Here is a 20,689-nt window from a genome sequence, read left to right as displayed (position 1 = left end):
AACGACTGATGTCTGAAATTCAGTTAGGTAGGTCCCTGGTGCTAGGGAGATGCCCTCAAATACAATGGCCTGGTCTCCAGTCCCTGTCACAGAAAGGTCTGAGTCTTCTCTATCTTTCACGTCAGAGCTGCTCCCCTGTAGAGATGCCCTCAACTCCCTGGGGCATTGCAGGTGCTCTAGATGTTTGTGCTCAGGCAACTGCATTCAGCTCCCAGTGGTCTTGCATCAGAGCCAGAGAAACAGCAGGACTTCTGGATCTGGTTTTGCCTCTGGCAAGCGTGTTGCACAAGCTTGGTTAAATCAGGTTCTCCTCAGAGCCTCCAGCAAGTCCTCTAGAAATCAGTTTACCATAATTTTTGTAACTTTTTCCAGAGACTGTTTAGCACTTGGATAAAGAAAGCAATCATATATCTAATACACAGACTAAGTGTTATCATTTAAAAAGTCAACATATGCCAGGAGTTGCTGTACAGACTATGTCCTTCTCATCCCACCCAGTCTCTGTGCAAAAGTGGAGATTGGTCCAGTAACTACTAAGGTGCTGATGCCATTTGCTTCTGGTTTTTTGTGGTCAATTAAACACAAGCAACTACACAGACTTTAATGTAGCCTTTGGAAAATTAAGTCTTTTAAAAGTCTGTTGTTCTAGCAGAGAACAGGTTCTCCTTTTGTTTGCCAAAGGGGATGAGTAACTCCCACAGCCTCATTTCTATGTTTTAGCAAGGGAGCATTCATGGAAAGAAAAGCCTGCACAGAGCTGTTCTAGCAGCTAAGTAATACGACCCAGGAATAAAACAAGCTGTGCTTACATTAGCCTGCAGTCTGGGCTGCATGGAAAGAGCTATATACAAAAGTGTAAAAACAAAAACCATATGCACTGTTTTACACGTTTCTCCAGAAGCCCTCAGACAGCACGATATGCTGTGTTATTAAAGCAGAATTCTGCTGCTCTGAAAAAAAAAAAAAAAGGCAGAAATAACAGAAAGAAGGAAAAAGGCTTTAACTTCAGTATTAAATAAACCCTTTCTTGACCCTACTCTGTCAGATCAAGAGAACTTGCCTGCTTGCGAACAGTCCACTGACATGCAAGTTCAAGGCTACCAGCCCATGGAAGTACAGATGTAATCAAAGGTTTTTCAGAAAGACAAATCTACCTTCATTTTTCTACCACTTTAAAACATGATCAAAGCCAGACAAAATGTTGGTCACTAAAAACATTCAGATGTCTCACTCCTACTGAGATGAATACTTCTTGGTCTCCAAGCAATCTTGCCAAACATGCCTTAATTTCTTTTGTACAATAATATGAATAAAAATGTGTCATGTGTTATAATATGAAGAAAAATATGTGATCTACTTTTCCCACTGTGATGGGTTATGCCCATCCTGGAAGCAGTGGGGGAGGGCTTGTGAGAGCTTTTGCCATCCCTGGAGGGTGTTTTCCCCCTGGGAAACTGACTTAGTCTGTTTCACACCCCCTCCCTCTCCAGCAAGGGTATAAAAAGGAGGACACTGCAGCCATTACTCTCTTCCTTCTGCCTCGCGGGGATGAAAGAGAGTTGCTGCTGGCTTGCTGCTTCTCTGCCACGTGGTCCTCCCTGCTACTTCTACACCTCTGCAAAGGACTGGTTTTGTATTTCATTTTTTTTCCCCATCCATCCTTGTTCCTTACCCTTGTGAACCCTACCTGTTATTGTTACATATACATACATACATATATATATATTGTTTAAAGAAAAATTCTTTACCCCTCTACTTCCAAGCTGACTCCAAATTATTTCTTGGTGGATTTGCTCCTTCCCTTTCTTTTCCTCTCTATTGGGAAAGAGGAGGGTAGAGCGGGGGAGCGATTCTCAGCCTTGTCCCCATCTGAGCTCTTAAGTCCCAGTTAAGGCTCAAACCACCACACCCACCCAAATTGCCAGTTGTGATCGTAAGATCTACTCAAAGACAAATGTACATGCATCAATCAAAATAAAAATTAAACAACTGAAAGCTAAAGTGTAACAGTAAATAATTTATTCCACCTGTGCTTTAAAGCTCAGATAGCTTTACACATTGATGTTTTCTACTGCTAACTTGTACTCACAGAGCATCAATGAAATTATACACTCTGTACGGAAAAAGCAGCTGAAGAAGTTTTTAAGAGACAAGTATCTGACCTCTACAGGCTGCTTATTATTTAATTATCTTTGAGATGTGTCCTTAATTTCCACTTTATTAGAGATGCCTCACTTCTCAAAAGAAAAATCCTGAAATAATAATTTTGCCTGTCATTATGGCTTGGGAAGCAGGGTTATTATGTAAGAATTGTTTCACACTTGCAGAGTGAAAAAAGGTCAGCACAAATAAGATGTAGATTTGGAACGACTGGTCTGACTTCAGGTTTCTTGCAAGTGCTGTAGCCCCATCAGAAGCAGGCAGAATGCTGCGGGTAGCAGTCAGGCAGTGGTGTGCTATAGGATCATGTACAATCATTACTGACTGGAGCCGAAAGGGATTTAAGAACCAGAAGCAATGTATGATCTGTTAGGAATTATCTGAAAAGGCAGACAGGGAGCTAAACTCCAACACTGGGACATGCTCACCCCTTGGCTCACTTCACTGCAAAATGAGATTGTTCATCAGTTCCTGAGAAAAAGGTAAAAAGATTAAGGAAGCACTGATAAAGCTATTGTTGCCTTCTAGCTGCTGAAGTTTTAAGAGATGTATCAATCCATGTAAAAACACCATCACTGCTTTACTGAGAATAGCAAATAAAAATCCTCTGGGCACAGGGAGTGCAAACTAACATGAAAAAAGTTTCACCTGCACAAAGCCCTCCTTCCATTTCCAGATCCAGGCTCAGGCTAGGTTTATTTTTTATTAAGCCCTATAAAGCAAACGGATTAGATTTACACATGGGCTGGATGAAAAAGTGAAATCTCACCCAGCAACACCTACTTGGAGAGGGGAATTCTTGCAGCTCATAGAAAGCACAGACAGAGAGAGTTCACTCCAGATTTCTGGCTCTCCAGGCAATACCCCACCTATCAGGCTGTGCTGCATGTGGCTAGGATGGAGATGGCAATCTCTTCCCCCTTTGCCACCCTTCTGCAGATGCTAATTTAAAACAAAATAAATAAAAAGTGGCAGCAACAAGAGATTTTTTTTATTACAAGAGTAATCAAAAAAAGCACTGACCAACTGAAAGAGTATTTGTCAAGCAAAGGCTTGTAATGGGACACAGAGCTGAAGGCAAAAAAACAACCACCATTTGTAGAGCATGCAAAGCTCTGCTGTTGTTTTGCAGGAGAGAGATCAATAACATCAAAAATGATCTTGTGATTTTTCCTTCCTGCCATAGCCCTGCTATGCCGATATATTTCCTTTTTGGTGCAGAGCAAGAAAAGAGTTTTGAGTCTGGGAGGGAATAGGCCACTAACTAATTATCTGTTGAAGGCTGTGATAAGGTGGAGGTGTGACAAAGTCCTTGTGTGAAACAGGGGAAGGTGACCATACTCATGAAGTTCAACAAGGGTGAATGCAAGGTCCTGCACAGAGATTGGGGCAATCCCAAGCACAAATACAGGCCAGGGGGAGAACAGATTAAGAGCAGCCTTGAGGAGAAAGACATGGGAGTGTTGATGAGAAGCTCAGCATGACCTGGCAAAGTGCACTTGCAGCTGAGAGGGCAAATTGTATCCTGGCCAGCAGGCTGAGGAAGGGGATTCTGCCCCCCTGATTTGCTCTCTTGAGATCCCACCTGCAGTGCTGTGTCCAGCTTTGGAGTTCTCAGCACAGGAAAGATAGAGACCTGTTGAAGGGCCAGAGGAGGGCCATGAAGATGATCAGGGGCTGGAACACCTCCTTTATGAGGAAGGGCTGAGAAAATTGGAGATGTTCAGCCTGGAGAAGGCTCTGGAAGACTTTATAGCAGCCTTCCAGTACCTAAAGTAGGCCTACAGGACAGCTGAATGGGGGAGGACAGCACTTGTAACAACTGAGCACTTCTATGTGGTAGCTGAAGTCACATTAACAGTTAAAGAGTCCAGATTCATCAAAGCACTTGTTAAACTTTCCACCTTTTTGCTGGACATAGCCTAAGGAGATGCTCAGAAAAGGACACTAAAACCACTTCTCCTCATTCATAGCCCTGAAGATCTGATTGTACATGGGGGATTTTTGAGTAGTTCAGTCATTAAGGAGCTCGAAGAAAGTTTAAGCCAGAACAGATCACACTCCACATTAGTCTGCACAGTCTCCTGGCTCCTCAGTATTTACACACAACCAATTTAGACTTTTCCAGACATTAGCAAAGCAAGCATAAATAATGTGAATGGATTTGAGACTAAGTGGATCACATATATGTATCCCTTCTGAACTGGCAGTTAGAGTTTAAGTCAGTCTACACACAAGCAGCAAAAATAAGGGAAGCAAATCTGGGTTACTCAGGCTCTCCTTTCCTCTTTGCTAAGAACAAGCTGAACACAAAAGCACTTTCATTCGAAGTTGAGGAAGAGTGATAATAACTCTCACACAAGTCCCATGCTTGGTTTTGTGCCCTGTAATTTCTCCTCTCTAAGCTAGTCCTACCTTGAAATGCTGCTTTGTTGGCGCCCTTCTCATGTGTGAGCTGCTGTCCTAGGGACTGTATGGGGGTGTGGGGGGGAGCTGTATTTCAGGCCACACAGGAAAGGAGCTGCCTTTTGATGTATATTGTGAAGTGCCACATCTGCTGGCAGCCCCTTATAAATAGCACCACCAGCTCACTTTGCACTTCGATGGAGGAACGTACAATACTTTATGGATAGTAGAGGGGACAGTAGAACAAAGGTCCTTTTCTTAAGCCTTGTCTCTTGCAGAAAATAAAATAGTGAGCTAAAACCTTGCATCCTATCACAGGGGCTCTACATATGTTTCCTGTTGATAGTTGGGTGACATGCTGGTAAACAGTTAAGCTCTTCTCCAACAGACAGCTGCTTTTGCTTTCTCAGTGGCCCCGCACAGTCAAGCTTGCCTGAGCTCAGTGGTAACAGCTGCTGGAAGACACTCTCTCTCCAGCTCCATAGGTGCTGTTTTCAAGCTCTCAGATGTTTCTTGCTTCTACCGAGCAGATTTTTGGCCAACATCTGTCTTGTATGTGCTAATTCCAGTTGATTCCTCAGCCTAGTATTTTGCTCTACTTATACAAGATTGTTCCTGAATAAATCACCGCTATCAGGCAGAGGGGAACCCAGAAGGCACTTTTCAGAGAAGTGTTTCCTATTAGAAATTTTAGAAAGTGCCACCAATGTCCTTTGCAAAAAGGTTAATGTATTACTGAGAGACCTGGATTGACCATTCCTTTATGATGCCTTGCATTGTAATTAAGAGGAATGGGATATAAAAATGCTATTAAAAGCTGAAAACTTTCTCAGTATCATCTTTCTTTTCCTCCACCTGAACTGCTTGTGTTATGCAGAAGCAGAGGCTCTGACAGGCACTACAATGCTGCGTTCTCCCCAGGTTTATGTGCAGTGCCATGTAACAGGCACACGTTTTGACACCACTCTTTAGTGACAATGATTTCACATACTTCTAGAAAACAGGCCAAACTGCCATCTCCTGCCCTCAGTGCCCTCAGTTCCTGAGTGGGCTCAGTTACAGCTACATCCGATTCCAAAACTGCCTGATGGACAGCCTCACAATTTAGGAAATGAACTGTGTGTTTTCAAACTGGGAATACAGATGCTTTTCCCCCCACTTTTCTCTAGAATAATGGAGGCCAAATCATCCCAGACAAGCACTGCACAGTAATTGCAGTGGAGATTGTCATACAGAGCTTGCAATGATTTGACAGGCTCTGAAAAGTTCAGCCTGTTGGAACACAGCAGATACGCTTGGAAAATCAGCCCCCTTTCCGTTCACCATTTTTATTGCTGAAAGAAAAGCTCTGGTCCTTTACTCAGGTGAGTTCTCACTCAGAGGGGAGGTTTGCCTGAAGGACTGACTATAGAGTTTGGCTTTATGAGCTGATCATTATGATCACCATTATCACTTTTGTGCTTTCTTCTGCTACCTGTGATTATTGATTAATGCTTAACACATTTTCCCAGCAGTTCTATCACCCTCACAGCATCTCTGGGGCAATGCCATTCTCGGTTTTACATGGTAAGCAGCTGAAGCATGAGACTAGGCTGTATCAGAATTAGCGTATCAATCAGAATTCAGGAGTTCTAGGCTGATGGTCCTCTTCTCAGATCACCATATCCTACTTCTTCCTGCATCACAGCTGTACATTTTAAGCACACTTTCACTGCAAGCCTTATGTCAGTGTAATAATGAGAGGAGATTTTTCTATGCGCCCCTGCCATGGAAATCAAATTAAGTGGCGCCCTGCCTCTTGACAGTCAACACAACTCCTCTGCAGGTTCCTCACCCCACACAGACAGATCTAAGGCTCCCATCACATGCAACCTGATTTATTTGTTTGGCATTGCAAATTTACCCCCCCACCCTGATTCATAGAACACTGTGTCAGGTTGTTGTATCCCCTTTACTCTGGCACTGACAAAAATCATAACACCACAGTCCTGTAGTATTTATAGACTTAAAATCTAGCAACTTTTCTTGCCAGACCTCATGAATACACTAGAAAGGTTCTGAAGCATTACAGTACATTCACACAAAACACACCTGCTTTGATTTTTTCTAAACAAGCTGCTGAAATCCAGATAAGAAGAAAGGTACCAATTTATTAGGGCTATTCCATTTTTTAATGGCACTTAAAAGAAGCTGCACTTCTCTGGCCAAAATTAATGAAGAAGTTACATATTCCTATGAGGTTTTTTTCCTTAGCTCAAATGCGTTTCAAAGTGCATAGCTTGTGCCAAAGCAGTTTTTCCTGTACACTTTGAAATCAAAGACAGCTAGAGACTGTCCTTTAAAAGTGTTTTCTGCTGTGAAAGCCTCACTGATTTTCCTGTGATGGGAAATTTTAAACTGAAGAAACTTTTAGACATGGAATAGAAAGATCGCTTTCAGAAAAATACATGGAGGTTCTTCTGGGCAGAAGGTGGTTAGTGCAAATAAGACTTACATTGTACAAATGAAAGCACATCTGCATTCTATAGAACTTCAGTCTCATAGGCTAACATGCAAAACTCTTTCTGGCATTGCCTGAGTGTGAACAGGATTGAATATGTGCATTTCCAGGTTTAAAAATTAACACAATACTACAGCAGTTTCCACTTCTGCATTAGATAAACTTCAGCACTACATTGGAATATTGGGGCCTTAATGACTTCTCTTTAATAAAACCTAAAGTTTTAATTAATCTGCCAAGTCAAATTACAGTCCATAGCTCTTAGATAACTATTGCAGGCAGCTGAGATTCAACACCAATGCCTCTTCTGGGAGAGGGATTAGTAGCAAGTTTGGAATGGATCGGTTTTTATCAGCAAAGGAAAAAAAAAGTCTATTAGACAATGACAATAGGTAGAAGAAAGCTGAGTGCTAGTTTCATGGAGCAATATTTAAACTAGAGCCAAACAGTTTCAGTAAGTTGGTCAAATTTTAAAGTAAGTATTATTGAATCAGAAAGAGATTCTGGTGTTTACAGGGTAGAGAAATAGTATCTAGTATGCTAGCCTGCCACGCAGCCTACAGGTAGCATATTTTCCTCTTTGGACAGCAACAAATTGGTGCCTACATGCTGAACTGGCAGAGAACTTTGCTGCCAGAAAAACTGGGAGACCTGTTTAGTTAATTTGTTTTTAAGAAATTTCACCTTCTTTCTGTTGGCAAGGACAAACAGAGATTCTTGTTGTTATGTTTCCTACTACCAAGCCTTGCAGTGCTCTTTATTGTAGTTTTAACCCCAGTACTCTGACTGAACTCTAGCTTGAGTAATTTCGACAGTGCTCAAAGGCAGGACTGTCTTTCACACAAAACTGTTGCATGGTGCCGCTGTCTGCTCTTCAATCATTTCTATACCTCTGCAGCAGAGAGAAAAAAGAAAACCAAAACAACCAACCAAACAGAACAAAACCTAAATTAAAAGATGATCAAAGGAACAACACGAAGCAGGCAATTCCAAGCTTGTAATCCATCTTTGGCACTGGGCAGAATCTTGTTATGGATATAGTTACTGAAAAGGCCTACAAAATATTTATGGGCGATTTAGTGCCTAACGGTATTCAGCCTGTTGTTAAATACATCCTCCACAAGCACTCTCTCCAAACCCACAGTAAGCTTCCATGCAATCTGAGTACGTGTGTTAATACCTGGCCTGAAGGCACATTTAGGAATAATGCAGGAAATCCTTACCAATAGCAGTAGTAAGAAAAGAAACCACTTCCGATTCCTTGCCATCATTGTAGAAGGCTAAATGCCATATTCCTGAATCTAAATACTGGATGAAGCCTGTCTCATGACTGGACAAGGGCACAAAAGCTCTGTGCTGCCGCTGAGGTCCTTCTAGGCTTCTTGCCTCCTGTGTCAGTAGACGTCTTCCATCAAGGAGCTCGACAAAGTCAAACTGAAACATAAAAAAGAACAATGTTTGTGTGGATTTCAGGCTACCTTAAGTTTAGTCTCTGCTCTGGGTCTGTCTTACGGGGGAGACAGACACAGTTCACATTGGGTATTACATAGAATAGAATACATAGAATACATAGAATAAACCAGGTTGGAAGAGACCTTCGAGATCATCACGTCCAACCCATCAACCAATCCAACACCACCCAAACATCTAACCCACGGCACCAAGCACCCCATCAAGTCTTCTCCTGAAAACCTCCAATGATGGCGACTCCACCACCTCCCCAGGCAGCCCATTCCAATGGGCAATCACTCTTTCTGTACAGAACTTTTTCCTAACATCCAGCCTGAACCTCCCCTGGTGCAGCCTGAGACTGTGTCCTCTTGTCCTGGCACTGGCCGCCTGGGAGAAGAGACCAACATCCATCTGTCTACAACCTCCCTTCAGGTAGTTGTAGAGAGCAATAAGGTCACCCCTGAGTCTCCTCTTCTCCAGGCTAAACAACCCCAGCTCCCTCAGCCTCTCCTCGTAGGGCTTATGCTCCAAACCCCTCACCAACTTTGTTGCCCTTCTCTGGACTCGTTCCAGCAAGTCAACCTCCTTCCTAAACTGAGGGGCCCAGAACTGGACACAGGACTCGAGGTGCGGCCTAACCAGTGCAGTGTACAGGGGCAGAATGACCTCCCTGCTCCTGCTGGCCACACTGTTCCTGATGCAGGCCAGGATGCCATTGGCCCTCTTGGCTGCCTGGGCACACTGCAGGCTCATGTTCAGTCTACCGTCAACCAGCACCCCCAGGTCCCTCTCAGCCTGACTGCTCTCCAGCCACTCTGACCCCAGCCTGTAGCTCTGCGTGGGGTTGTTGTGGCCAATGTGCAGAACCCGGCACTTGGATGTGCAAGATAGATACATCTACAGAAGCATAAACATGATTTTGTCCAATAACTCCAGTATGTTCCTGAATTACCTGCAAGCACCCATTTTGGAAATAGCTGTGCTACAAATATGTATTCTGAATTACATGAATCAAGAAATCAGCATTATTTAGAATGTGACTTGGGGCATATTGTCCCTACTGATACATTCTTATTCTGTGGGAAAAACAGTCAGGGAAACATAAGGTCCAGGGTTCATGCCTAAATTACTCTGTATGCATGGTAAGAACCTTATTTGTTAACTTCTTTGTGTCCTAACTAATACAGAAAGTAGGCAGAAAAATTTATCCAGTCTAAATGGGTTGCTTGCCAGAACTGCTATGGGTCACCAAGGTAAGAGGTATCAAGGAAAGTAAAGAATGAAGTAAAGAGTAAGTAAATTCTAGCAGAGAATTTGCAGAAGTATTTTGCTTAGCCAGGAAAGGCTTTATATTAAAACAACAGCAAAAGTGGTTAAGGGATGATAGAAGATAATATGGAAAAAGAGACAAAGAAATATACAAAAGTCTCACTCAGTAGCTTTTGGATGTTTTCCTCAAAAGGACAGACATCTTTATTTTGTTTTGCCAGAGTAACTTCAGATGGACAGCTGCTTTGAGTTTCGCTACTAGTATTTTAACTACCTTTATTTCATAGAGTCATAGAATAGAATCAATAAGGTTGGAAAAGACCTAAAGGATCCTCAAGTCCAACCTGTCACCACAGACCTCATGACTACTAAACCATGGCACCAAGTGCCATGTGCAATCCCCTCTTGAACACCTCCAGGGATGGTGACTCCACCACCTCCCTGGGCAGCCCATTCCAACGGCTAACAGCTCTCTCTGTGAAGAACCTTCTCCTCACCTTGAGCCTAAACTTGCCCTGGTGCAGATTGAGACTGTGTCCTCTTGTTCTGGTGCTGATTGCCTGGGAGAAGAGACCAACCCCCTCCTGGCTACAACCTCCCTTCAGGTAGTTGTAGACAGCAATAAGGTCTCCCCTGAGCCTCCTCTTCTCCAGGCTAAACAACCCCAGCTCCCTCAGCCTCTCCTCATAGGGCTGTGCTCCAAACCCCTCACCAGACTCGCTACCCTTCTCTGGATAAGTTCAAGAGTCTCAATGTCCTTCTTAAATTGAGGGGCCCAGTACTGGACACAGTATTCAAGGTACTGACCAGTGCTGAATACAGGGGTGCAATTACTTCCCTGCTCCTGCTAACCACACCTGATGCAGGCCAGGAAGCCATTGGCCTTCTTGGCCACCTGGACACACTGCTGGCTCATGTTCAGCCAACTATCAATCAGCACCCCCGGGTCCCTTTCTGTTTGGCTGCTCTCCAGCCACTGCGACCCCAGCCTGTAGCTCTGCATGGGGTTGTTGTGGCCAAAGCTCAGCACCCGGCACTTGGACTTGTTAAATGTCATCATGTTGGACTCTGCCAATCTGTCCAGCCCATCAAAGTCCCTCTGGAGAGCCCTTCTACCCTCTAACAGACCAACACCTGCCTGCAGCTTTGTGTCATCTGCAGATTTACTGATGACTGACTCAATCCCCTCATCCAGAACATCAATGAAGATATTGAACAGGATGGGCCCAGCACTGATCCCTGGGGGACACCACTAGTGACTGGCCTCCAGCTGGATGTGGCACCATTCACCACCACTCTCTGGGCTCAAATACTATTTGAATAGAATACATACATACATACATAGAATAAACCAGGTTGGAAGAGACCTTCAAGATCATCGCATCCAACCCATCAACCAATCCAACACCACCTAAACAACTAAACCATCGCACCAACCCTCCAGCCAGTTCCTAACCCAGCACAGAGTGCTCCTGTCCAAGTCACAAGCTGACAGCTTGGCTAGGAGTTTGCTGTGGGAGACGGTGTCAAAGGCCTTGCTGAAGTCCAGGCAGACTACATCCACAGCCGGCCCCACATCCACCAGGTGGGTCACCTGATCATAGAAAGAGATCAAGTTGGTCAGGCAGGACCTGCCCTTCCTAAATCCATGTTGGCTGGACCTGATCCCTTGGCCATCCTTCAGGTGCACAGTGATTGCCCTCAAGATGATCTGCTCCATAATTTTCCCTGGCACTGAGGTCAGGCTGACTGGCCTGGAGTTTCCAGGTTCCTCCATGCGGCCCTTCTTGTGGATGGGCACCACATTGGCCAGTTTCCAGTCATCTGGGACCTCTCTGGTGAGCCAGGACTGGTGGGAAATGATGGGTAGCGGCTTGGCCAGCACATCTGCCAGCTCTCTCAGCACCCTAGGATGATCCACATTGCCCTCATCCTGCAGGGCCTCATACTTATTATGCAAGGGCAATGAGGGAGGGGAAGGGGGCAACGTGTGTGTAATAATTGCATTTTGTTTGGTAATATTTTAACAGAACAAGTCAGATATAAGCCTAGCAGACACCACAAATGTTGAGTGAACTGTACCTAATCTAAATTTTACTGTGTTTAAATGAATAGGACCTCATCACCCTCTACAATTACCTGAATGGAGGTTGTAGCAAGAAGGGGGGCAGCCTTTCTCCTTGGTGTCAAGTAACAGGACTAGAGAAAATGGTTTCAGGCTGTGAAGGTTCAAGCTGGATGCTAGGAAATATTTCCTCATAGAGAGGGTTATCCAACATTGGCAAGGCTGCCCAGGACAGTGGTGGAGTCACCATCCCTGGAGGTATTTATGTAGTGTGTGGATCTGCTGCTGGGCACATTGTTTAGGGTTGACCCTAAACTGGATTGAAGGTTGAACTGGAAGATCTTTGAGGTCTCTTCCAACCAGAGGTTTTCTGTGATTCTGAGAGCAGAACCCAGCAGCTGAGGCACAGCTTAGTTTTTCTATTCCCTGACTTCACTTGATTTTGCCTCTCTCATCTAGTTGGACAAATAAGCTTGTAGTTTTTGGCAGAAAGGAGGAAAACAGGCAGAAAGAAACAACACTGCTTATTTTTGTACCAATAAATGTTGTTGCGCTGAACAGCTGCTGAGTGTTGACTGAGTGTGACAACAATATTAAACCTTCTTATGCCTTTTGACTTTATTGTAGCAAAATTTGGGCATTTCTGTTTCTGGTTTGATATGGACTTCAAAGTCAATCAAGACAGGAACCTGAGGACATGTTCTTTCCTCTGCAGTAATTTCTAAGGTAAAAAGAAAGTGTTCATTCCCAACAACGCTGAGAAAAATCTCTGCATGACAGAGCTTGAACACGAAATGACAAAATTTGTCCTTAGAGTGTTTTAATTAGTGTATTTTAAAAATGTATTTACATTAATTATTTTTTTGGGTTGTATTTCAGTATACAGATCTCTAAAATTTGGTGCTGAAGTGGTTTGGAGAATGTGAAAGCTGTCACACCTGTAAAGGGCCTTCCTTTCAGGTGTCTATCCAAGTAAGCTTTGGCAGAGACAGTTTATTTCAAGATACTGTAAACATAAGTTATTAAAATTGAGACCATAAAATATAAAATAGAAGGTAAATACAGAATCTAATACACAATTAAAAATGTTAATTTGTTTTGAGAAAAAAAAATAAGAACAACTTTAAAAGCACATAGTGATAGCACAAGGGGCAATGGTTTTACACTGGAGCAGGGCAGATTTAGGTTGGACCTTAGGAAGAAGTTCTTCAATGAGAGTGGTGAAACACTGAAACAGGTTGCCCAGAGATGTGGTTGAGGCCCTGTCCCTGGAGATATTCAAGGTCAAAACCGATGGGTCTCTGAGCAACCTGTTCTATTTGGAGGTGTCCTGGCTTACTGCAGGTGTATTGACAAGATGTCCTTTGAGGGTCCCTCCCAACCCAATGCATTCTGTAATTCTGTGACTTAAGAGAATAGTCCTGAGAGTTAGACACTGTGAGCCAGGTATTTGCAGTCACTCTGAGGATGAGCTGTGCTTAGACTGATCACTCCTCATGCCTCAAACATGGCCATGCCTGACACAGCAAAGAAGGGCCATGACAGAGGACAGCCTGAAGCTGTCTGGTTGCTGGTAATGTCTCAAAGGAGTTGAGTTTGACTGAGGAATGTATTGGCCAAGTATTCTGAATAAGTAAAAATCGGTAAGGGGGGGAAAAAAACAAACCTACGCATTTCCACTTTGGAGCATGATGAGACAGACTGACTAGAGTTTGAAAAGGTAAAGTTCACCTCACCAAATGCTGACATCTGTGGCAGCTTGAAGTAGTTTTCCAGTTGGACTGCAGTCAAAGAAAGAGACTTCTAGAATGCAATCTCCCTCATCCCAGTTGATATAAGAAATGTCCCATGGACTATGAACAAGTATTTCTTGCTACACACTAGATATAGATGCTTAAAGATTAGTGAGTAAATCCAATTTTGAGGCACCCAGCTATGCAGAGATGCTGTTGTTCCAGTCCAACCTGGGTTGCACTTACATGGGGCTTCCTGCCAAGAGTAAAAGCTTATCTTTATAAATATTTGCAAGGTGCTGCTGCAGATGTTGATGAATTTGGAAAGTTATGAGCTGTAAATATTAATTGAACTACAAATGCTTTATTGCATTTTAATACATTCAGAGATTTTTAATATGCAATTATAAGAGTTATTGCAAAGCAAGGAAATCATAGATAAAATACCATGTTAATCAGATTGTACAAGTGGAAAAATGCCTCCCACAAGATGTGGTGGCCAATCCCTGAAACTTATGATTTAATAAAATCTGGGTTATGTTTAAAAGTTTGCAAACTTATTTGATCTAGGAAGATTAAATCTAAGAGACTGCATAAAATTGTGTAACTTTTTTTTATGGTTTGTTGAAAAGAATGAGAAAAAAAACAACTTTTAGTTAACAGTAAAATGTTCTAGGCTCTATTTCTAAGACTATGGCCATTTGGAGCATTCTCTTTCTTCATGTTTTTTAGTGTCCATGGTTGCAGGTAATCTCAACTATAAGAAAGATCACCACAGGCAGCAAACCATTCCCCAAAAGAATCTGGAATAGTTTGTTGGTTTAGCATCAATAAATAAAACTTTTCACATTTTACCAAACTCAGGAATTGATGCAAGGGCTCTACAATTATGGGTTAATTCAAAGAGCCCAAAAGAAAATAGACTATGTTAGGGGTCACACTAAAGAAGACGCATTATCTAACCCGAAGACATAAACAATTATCTAACACAAAAACAAACATTAAAAAAAGGCAAATTGATAGGAATGAATGGAATGAAGCTGCAGGTGGGGAGATTCAGGCTGGACATGAGGAAGAGGTTCTTCAATGTGAGAGGGTTGTCCAGGGAGGTGGTTGAGGCCCCATCCCTGGAGGTGTTTAAGACCAGCCTGGATGAGGCTTTGGCCAGCCTGATCTAGTGTGGGGTGTCCCTGCCCATGGCAGGGGGTTTGGAAACAGATGATCCTTGTGGTCCCTTCCAACCCTGACAGATACTATGATACCATGATTATCAATTAGAATTTACCACTGCCATCAACAAGGTAGGCTAGGGAAAAGTAGTTAACCCTTTACTAAACACTTCTGGAAGATACAACACCACTGCTCCAAGCACACATTTTGACAAAGCCTTTTTTATGAAATTCCATATAAAATTTAGAAATATAAAACTCACTGAGTTTTGGGATGCAACAGTTATGCTGGTTGTGCAGAAGAAAAGATGAGATTTGTGTGTTATGTATAAAGTACAAGAGCCACATTTATAATTTCAACACAGCAAAGAATGTCACCAATATAATGACTCCTACAACTAAACTTTGGTGAAATTAAATTTCATAAAGATATACAGAAGGAGAACAATCACAGAATAGTTTGGGTTGGAAGAGACCCCTAAAGCTCAGCTAGTCCAAATCCCTGTGCAGTAAGCAGGGACATCCTTAACTCGATCAGGTTGCCCAGAGCCCTGTCTAGCCTCACCTTGAATATCTCCAGAGATGCAGCCACAACCATCTCCCTGGGCAACCTGTTGCAATGTTGCACTACCCTCATGGTAAAGAGCTTGTTCCTAATATCCAATCTAAATCTCCTCTTCACTAATTTCAACTCATTGCCTTATCTTATCACTGCAGGCCTTTGCAAAGAGTCTCTTTCTATCCTTCATGTAGTGCCGCTTCAGGTACTGGAAAGTTGCTATTAGGTCTGCCTGCAGACTTCTTCAGACTGAACAACCCCAGCTCCCTCAGCCTGGCTTTGTAGCAGAGGTGTTCCAACACCATGACCATTTTCATGGCCCTTCTCCAACTCACTCCATCAGTTCCATGTCCTTACTGTATTGAGGGCTCCAGAGCTCACTCCAGGTGAGGTCTCAGCAGAGCAAGGTGGCAGAATCACCTCTCTAAGAGGTGTTTTAGTTGACTACAGGTTTACAAAATAATGAATCCAGAAAAAGAGATAATCTAAACCTTAAAATATTTACAAGTAATAAATCAATTTTGATATATTGCCTGCAACTTCATTAGTTATGTCTACAGAAGGGGGTGGGGTGTTTGATCTGCTCCTATTAGTGTACCACAATTTTTATTCTTTGAATAAAAACGTCCCTGTAGGCATTTTTATGGTGGTTTGGTCCACACACATGATTATTTAATTTTTTTTTAATTTATTACTTTGCAGCTCAAATTAGTGGCTACACAAAAAGAAGCAATTATAAGGACTGAGCAAGTGCATTGTCTTGTCCAGCATGTAATATTGACAGACATGTGTCTCTCTCACAGTCAACGTCTCATCCTCAGCTCAGCCTTCAACTGATACACAGCCATGCAGTGTTAAATGGGAAAAGCTCTGCCACTGCCAGGTCACAATATTCCAGCAGAAGTTGAAGAAATACACTAGCAGTGATGGTGAAATCTGTGAGGGCTTCTGAATTGCTTAAATCATTCCTATGGTTGAGTACAGGGCCCAATGTAAAGATTTTGCTTTAAGTTTAATAGACTTGAGGCTTAGGTGTCAAATTTTACATTTGCTATTGAAACTACTCATGTGGTAAGTCCTGTTCCATCACAGAAATTAATAATGATAACAAGTAAAATCAATACAGACTTCTGATCTGTAGTCAGTATTACGTGGCCATGACTTGAGCTTTTATTTAAATACAAGAGGTCTAAGTGTTTGAATCCCCCTGCAAAATGAGACTAAAAATGGGCAATAACAGCACCACTGTGTCACTGCATTTATGAACTGCTGATCCTATTGAAATATTTTAATTCTGTGGAAAAATAGGCAGAGAAAGCACAGATTTATGACACCTCTTTGCCATAAATAAGTTGCAGGTGTGTTAATATGTCAAAAATACCGTATTACTCAGAAAGATTGCAATAAATATACCTTTGCTCAAAAGGAAAATAAAGGCAGAATATTTCTATACATCTCAAATAGCTGTGTTGGTTGCTGGGCTTTTCAGTGAATAGTGGATGGCACATGTCTTAAAACTGAAATGTAGAGAAAATGACCTACAAAATCCTTATTTAAGGGAATGTTTTTTCATATTTTTTCCAAGAAAACAATTGCTTGACACAGCTTCTGTCAAAGCATGTCAGGAAAGGCAATCATTTCTACTTCTGTCCCGCAGACTAATAACTATATCTTGATTTCTGCCTAAGCAGTCACCTGTAAAAACTGGATTTTGTTTGGCTATGCACCAGTTATGGGCACTGACCAAGCTCCAGCTAACCCAAGTCAATGTGCATAATGAGAAGAGTTGGCTTAAGACATTTCAGCATGTAAGACAAAAAGGAATTGTGGTCCCATGAGGGTGAGCAACAGAAGTCTTGCTGCTCTTACCACAAGAAGGGGATAAGGCAAAGGAAAAGAAAGATGAGCAATAGAGTCAGATCTGAGATACATGCCTACATTTTGCCTGTATCTGACACTAAGCTATAGCAGTTACTCTATCACCCAGTGACTCTTCCTCAGCACAGAAGGTAGAATCATGAAAAAGAGAGAATACCCACAGGCTGGAATAAAAACAGATTTAACAAAAAGGCAAATTAATATAAATGCCAGGACAAAATATGTAAAGTTATACAGAGCCCAGCATAAGTGCAGCAGTCACAATATCTAGAAAGGCAATCATCCAGAGTAAGAAGATGAGACAAATCTTGAGAAGCTCAAGCAGGAGGCTTTAGCATAAGATTCCACTCCCCAAACTTCCACCTTTACACTGAGTGGGATGCTCATGGTCTAGGATACACCTGTAGCCAACTCAAGTCAGCTGTCCTGGATGACTCGGAACTGCTAATGGCCTGCAGCCCATGACTGGCCTGGGATTCTGTCCCAGCAAAATCAGAACCACCACTTAAAAGGTCATTCTTTTTGCCATAGTTTGATTGTGGCTGCTGCTGGTAGGGCACAGGATAAAGAATAGTATCTCAAACTGCTAGGAGCAGCCAGTTGATTTGTCAGTGATAACGAGCCCAGAAAAAAAAAAGATTTCCTCCTCTGGCAGCTTGCTGTCTTAGGCAACTGCCTGCTTTGCCTGTGCCTACAACCCACCAGTTTAACATGCGCAAATGTTGCAATTATCACTGGATTCTCTTTCTCTGGATGGATGATCTTCAATATCTAGCAAGCACACAACAAATTCCTGAAAGAAATAGCTGAAATAAAACAATAAGCCATAGGAATATACAATTTAAGAGAACTATTATTTAATTGAAATGAGGTTTCATTACCTGTGTGTGTGATGGTGGGAGGCCTTTTCTGCCATAGATGCCAACCAGAGCAGCCTTTCCTAAAGACACATTGAATTTCAGATGCACTGGGTGGTCGATGAACACCTGAGATCTCCAAAAGATACCAGGAGGGATCTTCTGTGTGGCTCGTCTTCCAACATCAATTTCTCCAGAGTCTATAAAACTGTCATCTGGAAAGAAACTACTGGGCTTTCCTGCCAAAACACAGGAACAAAAATCTTGGATTAGCCTCAGATCCTAAAAGTAATCCAGTCAGACTGGTATCTCTGACACTGATCTTCAGAAACAGTCTATTAGTGTTCTGAGGCCTTCAGAGTACTTTGTCTAGCTAATATACATGATTACGGGAGGAAAACTTGGAAGGGTTATTCCTGGCTTCCGTAAGTGTTTTGTTTAAAAACATGAACATGGGAAGAACAACCTGGAGAAAAAAATGGCCTTTTGTTTAAGTTGTAACTTCAGAGAGTGTGTAATTGCATTCTGAAAATAAGAATAAATCATTGTATCATCTGACATTATATCATAAATGAACATAAGTTCACAGACGAAGAAGGCATCATTAAATTAGCAAAGAGAAGCATTGTTAGAGTGAGGTAGACATGTCACAGAATGGAATGGCAGTGTAGAGAACAGCAGCATGAACAATGCTTAAGTGAGGAAAGGAAAATGTTTCTCTATTAAATTTGTTCTTGACAGTGATAACAGCATTTGAAATTTGTTCAACAGTCTAAAAAAAGCTTAAGAATAAAACAGTACCGAGAAAATTGAAGGAAATCAAACCCTGCCCTTGAGTAACATCTACTATGAAATCTGAGAGGTTTTAACTGGACTTCAATACAATCTGTAAAGTGTGTTATGATTATTCATCTTCTTGCAGTAGACAAGCAAATGGAAGCATCTGTTTCTTAAAGGCACCACCAGGCTGGAGAGCCTGAGTATCCAGATGGCAATCAGTACAGGTCGTAACATCCAAGGCAGTCAGCAGGGAGCTCAGCATCCCTGGAAAACACACCTAAGAAACTCCAGGTTACAAATTCACTGACTTGCAGTTCTCAAAACTGGTGGTCACTTCAAAAAAAATGAACCCAAAGATAATCCCAGGGAATAAGGGGCAGAATGAAAAATAAAATGCCAGAATGTGGCCTTTGAAGCCTTTGCTAAAGGCAGCAGCCACATCCTCACCTGCACTACATAGAGATGATGAAGAAGGCAACTGCTTAGCAAACAGCCTTTACCTAAGGTCACTTCTGGTCAAAAGGTATGCAGTAAAGAATTGGTTTTTGTAGGGAGAGTATCATGCCACCAGCTAAGACTAATTACTAATTTTAGAATCTCAAAGAAATTTGCTCTCTCCATGCCATTACAGCACACCATTCTGTGTTTCACAGATCAAGCAAGAAAATGAGAAGGAAACTTCCAGGTACCTACAATTTTTGTAGGAAAATCACGCTGTCTGTTTGTTTGGTTTTTTTTCTTTCAGAACCCACATTAGGGAAATGGGAAACAAAAACATCTTTCCCTACCCATAATGAATTTGGGTCAGATAGTCTTAGAATTGACTTGCTGTGGTGAAAAGGTGATTGGTAGAACAACCTTTCATCTTATTGTTTCAAATGATATTTCCTTTGCTATTATATTATATTATATTATATTATATTATATTATATTATATACATTTCCATAAACTTCTCCATATACCATCCCAACATAAACTCTCCAAGAGAAAGAGGTGGATATTGCAAGCTGTCTCTGCAAATCTGTATAGAAATTCTGTGCATTTTAGCTGTCAACAAAAGAAAGAGCTGAAGGTGTTTCTCTGTAGGATGGAGCATTTTTCCTCTTTGTTCTTTTCTTTCTCTCTCCTTTTTTTTCCTTTTTACTGATGTAAAACTTTCTCAGCAGAACTTTTGGCCCCAGTAAGACTAACCCCTGATTTAGAGACAGCAACTGCTAGAGCAGGACTTGATGGCATTTTTCATTTCTGTGCTATCTTGTGACAGGAGTTTTATGCACACCAGTCCAGTCTAGAAAACACAGGGTGTATACATGTTCATAGTAGAAAAGCTTCTGGTGAGTTTATAAGATCCTCATTTATCCTTCTTCATTGCATTAAAATAAATACTAGGGGAAAATCTGAAGGCTTTTTATCCTTTTTTATTCAAAGTGTGTATTTAAATAGAGATAATCAGAAGCAGGTTTAGTAAATGGACGTTCTTTCCAAATGGTTTTGTGCCAATAGAGTACAATTGTTCACTGAATATCAGCTAGCTTGATTCTAAAGGGGATTACTTTATCAACTGGATTGTTAATGTTTATTTGGCATGCTAAAAATTACTTTTCACGCTGTCAGGATTAAAGGAAATAGTTCCCATGTCTTCATGGAAACTTTCTTATTCCATTATTGTAAAATGGAAAGATTCTGTATCCTATTAAAAACCAGCTAAAGACAGCACATGGTTTGATTCAAGTGAAGGATATATTTTTCTGATTACTACTGACATGTTTTATAGATTCTTAGAAATTCAGATGAAAACTTGAAGTATTTGCTATGCACCCTGATTGTCCATTAATAAAGACTGTATGTTGGGGTGTGAGA

The 20,689-nt window shown here is 41.8% G+C and overlaps 1 protein-coding gene across 1 annotated transcript in view; it reads right to left on the bottom strand.

Moving 5' to 3' along the window:
* The window catches only part of TENM4 (teneurin transmembrane protein 4), a 901,855-nt gene that overhangs the window by 204,706 nt on the left and 676,460 nt on the right, over nucleotides 1–20,689 (bottom strand). Inside the window, exons 12-13 of the mRNA XM_054164697.1 lie at nucleotides 18,073–18,287; nucleotides 8,290–8,500 (exon numbers count right to left, since the gene is read on the bottom strand). Of these exons, the coding sequence (XP_054020672.1) occupies nucleotides 8,290–8,500; nucleotides 18,073–18,287 (426 nt within the window). The remainder of the gene's footprint in view (nucleotides 1–8,289; nucleotides 8,501–18,072; nucleotides 18,288–20,689) is intronic.

This window comes from Dryobates pubescens, chromosome 10 (genome assembly GCF_014839835.1).
Source record: "Dryobates pubescens isolate bDryPub1 chromosome 10, bDryPub1.pri, whole genome shotgun sequence".
Taxonomy (NCBI): Eukaryota; Metazoa; Chordata; class Aves; order Piciformes; family Picidae; genus Dryobates; species Dryobates pubescens.
This window is presented reverse-complemented; position numbering and strand designations above follow the sequence as displayed.